This window comes from Sitodiplosis mosellana, unplaced genomic scaffold (assembly GCF_009176505.1).
Source record: "Sitodiplosis mosellana isolate CC-2019 unplaced genomic scaffold, AAFC_SMos_1.0 Smas_scaffold_80, whole genome shotgun sequence".
NCBI classification, from domain to species: Eukaryota; Metazoa; Arthropoda; class Insecta; order Diptera; family Cecidomyiidae; genus Sitodiplosis; species Sitodiplosis mosellana.
This window is the reverse complement of record NW_022595322.1, coordinates 418,831-422,830: the sequence shown is the minus strand read 5'-3', so window position 1 is coordinate 422,830 and position 4,000 is coordinate 418,831. Positions and strand designations below refer to the sequence as shown.

Here is a 4,000-nt window from a genome sequence, read left to right as displayed (position 1 = left end):
AATAAAAAAAAAATTCAAGTGGCCGAATACTTTTTTGACTGACTGTATATATGTATCTGTGAAAACTAAGTTTGAAACATGTTGGTTGAATCACAGGAAAAAAATCATTTTAAAAATGTTTATCGATAAAATTCTAGATTGTTAACGTTGCATTTTTCAATTTCAATCGATAAATGTATAAAGACTAGTACATTCACAATATTTCCAATCGTTGGCTGGGTGTATTTCGAAATCGTCATCTTTCAAAATAACAATGAAACCAGTGAATATAAGGTTATATTTAGACTCAAGAAACCTAGATGTCATGTGCAATTCACATTTGCACTTTTCTAAATAGCTTTTTGTTTGGTTAAAGAATGGCGAATTCGGTAGCGAAATTTTTATCTCCTCCATAAACTTTTCATTGGCTTCCCATTTAATTATTATACCACTACTTTTTGTTTCGTCCAGCCAAAATGATGTATGTATCGGGAAGTTCAAATTTAGCAATTTCGAGTTAGAGTTTGGCCCTAATCTAGGGTGTAATTTAATTTGTGCTGGAATAGAAGCTATATAGCTGTCCTGAAGCTTATTTTCAAATTTGTTCCAATAAATTTTTTGAAACACTCTTACACGAGCTATAGCCTTTTCCCTTAAAGAATCTAATCCACGTTTTCTATTGTTTCTTGGGCCATATTTTTTTTTGCATTCTCGCAAAAAATCTTCGTCTAAACTTTCACTAGTTACACGTCCGAATTTCAACCTCTTCGAAATCTCATTTTGCACCAACTCGCTTAACCGTTTTGCTCGTTTAAACTTGGGTTTATCAATACTATAGCGTCCAAACAAATAATCCTCCATAAACTTTGTTACAGATGCGCAACGTTGCTCTTCGCAGCCAGCCAAACTCATTTTTTAACTTTTGATTAAACTACAGATGGTAATGGCTAGAACGCTTTTATAGATTTCAACACGAAAAAATAAAATAAAACAAATTGAATAGTTATCGGAAGATAACAGAAACAAGTGGTCATTTGCTAGATATAAAGCTATTTGCACAATCTCATCATACTCTCAGAACTCAAAGGAGGCAAACTAAAAAACATATAGTGTAAAACATCAAATTACCCACTGTTTTTTGCCATTGTAGGCAAAATGTCAGTTTACCTACATTGTTAATACAATGGAACACGGTTCCACCAAAAATGGAGGTAAACTGACATTTTGCTTACATGAACGCTTCACATAGCCTTTGTCCTTTGGAAACGTTTACCAAAGGTTATTTTGGACCTTTTTCTATCTGACTAGTATCAAGCATTTCCACTTTGGTTGTATGACTATGTTTTGGTTTTGATGTGCCTACTTTTGTAAATACTGCATAATTTATGAAAAGAGCCAGGTTTTTAATGAGGCGAGAACTGAAAGTTGTACTAAATTGGTGTAAATTATTATTATTATAAATTGATGTAACAGTCTTGCACTCTTTTCCGGCCAAACACTTATTTAAACCTCATTATATTCAGCCAAAGCTTGGCGGTGTTAAATAAAAATAAAATAAAATGGCAAAAAACAGTGGGTAATTTGATGTTTTACACTATATGTTTTTTTGTTTGCCTCCTTTGAATTCTGAGAGTATAGATATGAAAATACAATATTTAAACAATTATTGCTTATTGAGTGACGTTGAGCAATGGGAAAAACCCATTTCGCAGTAATTGCAACAAAGTTTCTAATTTTCATGAATCATTTTCATAAAACTATAATATGTACATTCGAAATCGCTGAGATGAAAAAAAACCAAACAAGATTTGATCTGTTGAAAATCGATTTTATGTTAACGGTATAGTATTCCAAATATATATTTAGAATTTCATCATCAAATTTTCAATGAATTGGAAACCGAGAGCTGTTTATCCAAAAAATTATCAAATCCAAATTGGAATACCAAATCGAATCAAAGCTCCATCAAAGCATGTTTTGCTTTATATACACATTTATTTGGTGATTTCAAATAAATTTATTTCAAATCTGAGACAACCCTGAGTGACTCAGGCTGAGTCACGGTCTTATTCTTTGAAATGATTGAGAAATGTATATATATAATAGTGAACGCACTCATACTAGCGGCCTTGCTTGACACACGGCGCTCAATATTCGGTACTCAATTTGGAATCAAATTAAATTGAAATCATTCACTCAAATAAAATTATATTTCATCCATGTGTTTTCGATTGGCTGTCATTGTTGGCATTAATTTCGTTGTATTCCTAGAAAAAAGAGTTCAAACATTTGCGATCATCACATTTACTTACACGCTTGTGCAATGTACGTGATAAATATGAGCTTCAAAAATGTGGTGCACTCAAAGCAAATAAGATGAGTTGTAAACAAGTCAAGTGGAGACATGTGTACTGTTTATAACCGAAAATATTCTATTTGTGTTTGTTTTGCGTGTTGTTTTTGTTTGAGACATCTCAATTCAGAATATTTTTCTCGAAATTTATTTCGCCTAAAAAACACGGCAGTGCATTGTGCAATTTTTTTCATCAAATTCAGTGCGCTGCAGTCATACTTCAAGTGAGAACGAAATAAGACTTCAAGCTTTAAAAATGACAGATACAATAAAATTCGTAATTTTTGCTTTAATCGTTATGGGTACGCTGGTGAGTAGGTATTTCATGGTGTTAGAAAAATCATTTGAATTTTAAAGAATTTGTAGCAATATCGATAGCATAACTAAATTATTTGAAAATAGTAGTGAGACCGCAATTTGTTAAAATTAATCTTTGCAACTCGAATCGATTTATGCACAATTTTAAAAACTCCCAAAATAAAAACGGTTTAAAAATTGTTGTGAGTGTATAACTTCAAATCAAAGAAAACTAAGCAATGCATTTTTTCATATATCAAAGATTTCAATACCAAATCGCCAATGTGCAGCACATAAAAAAGCACCACTTCAAACTAACGGAACACAAAAGGAAGCATCACATTCTCCTCCAGTAAATTTTGAGGTTCTGCAGACAGAGCCAGTCATTCAACCAAAGCAGCAACCACAAAGTAATGATCCGTCAATGCAAACGATACAGGAAGAACAGCCAACTCCAGATTCAGAAAGTTATGATGGATTTCCACTCAATCCCGCAGTTATAGCAACTGAAGTAAAATCTGTAATAAATCAAGTGGTTGATATGTGTGCTTCAGGCCCAAGTGTGCTCTACGATACAATATTCGGCCATTTGACATTTTTTTAAGCTTTATCCTAAGATATCTAAGCTTTTTCTAAGCTTTACCAAAGATTGCAAAATACTTTCTATATATCGATGTGCTGAGCTGAGTTAATTGACTCAGGCACTTATTATTATTGCGTTAATTTTATGAGTCCATCGTACAGAATCCATATTCAAATTATCTCTATAGGTGCCTAGATCAGGAAATGCAACTCAGTACAACGCTTTATAGAATGGACTTTGCAATCCCTGTCTACATCGACAATCTGTACAATATTTTATTGAAATTTTTGAGATATATCCAGTCATTTTGAATATTCTGAAGGTGGCGCCGTAAATTGTGTATTTTGACAGCATATGATGGACATTATTATTGCCAAAGAAGAAGAATTTCTTGGAATAAATATAACAGTAGATGATAAGTTCATTTTCAGTAAACCAAAAAATTAAAATTTTATTCATTAAAATAACAAAAAAAAAATAAAATAAAAACACCTTTGTAGTAAATATTCAATTTCAAGGTCATGTTGATTGGAATAATCGTGTAGTTTAGGAAAAAAAATCAATTTCGAATAAATCATTAAAAAAAACAAAACAATATCTTTTCATTTTGATTCAAATTCAATATGAATTCTATCCGAAGCCGACATTTTAACGGATTTCACAGACTCTTAGGCGATATTTATCAAGCTTTTCTGTTTCGATACTCGTCGAATTGCTTTTTTTATTTTAAACAAGAAGCAAGATCTACTAGAAACACTCTAATACAGTGGCGAGTGTAAAATTTTGCT

At 31.9% G+C, this 4,000-nt stretch overlaps 1 protein-coding gene across 1 annotated transcript; it reads left to right on the top strand.

Annotated features, from left to right (window-relative positions):
- The first annotated feature begins 2,502 nt into the window (after nt 1-2,502).
- On the top strand, nt 2,503-3,337 carry LOC129570768 (uncharacterized). Its single transcript, XM_055450483.1, has 2 exons — nt 2,503-2,642; nt 2,892-3,337. The coding sequence occupies exons 1-2, from the start codon at nt 2,589-2,591 to the stop codon at nt 3,231-3,233; spliced, it is 396 nt and encodes a 131-aa protein (XP_055306458.1). The 5' UTR covers nt 2,503-2,588; the 3' UTR covers nt 3,234-3,337.
- Nucleotides 3,338-4,000: the final 663 nt, after the last annotated feature.

Bases quoted from the DNA above. Each gene is read 5' to 3' on its own strand.
- LOC129570768 (XM_055450483.1), top strand. From the start codon at position 2,589: ATGACAGATACAATAAAATTCGTAATTTTTGCTTTAATCGTTATGGGT. The intron at 2,643-2,891 runs GTGAGTAGGTAT...CATATATCAAAG, and splicing joins TAATCGTTATGGGTACGCTG to ATTTCAATACCAAATCGCCA.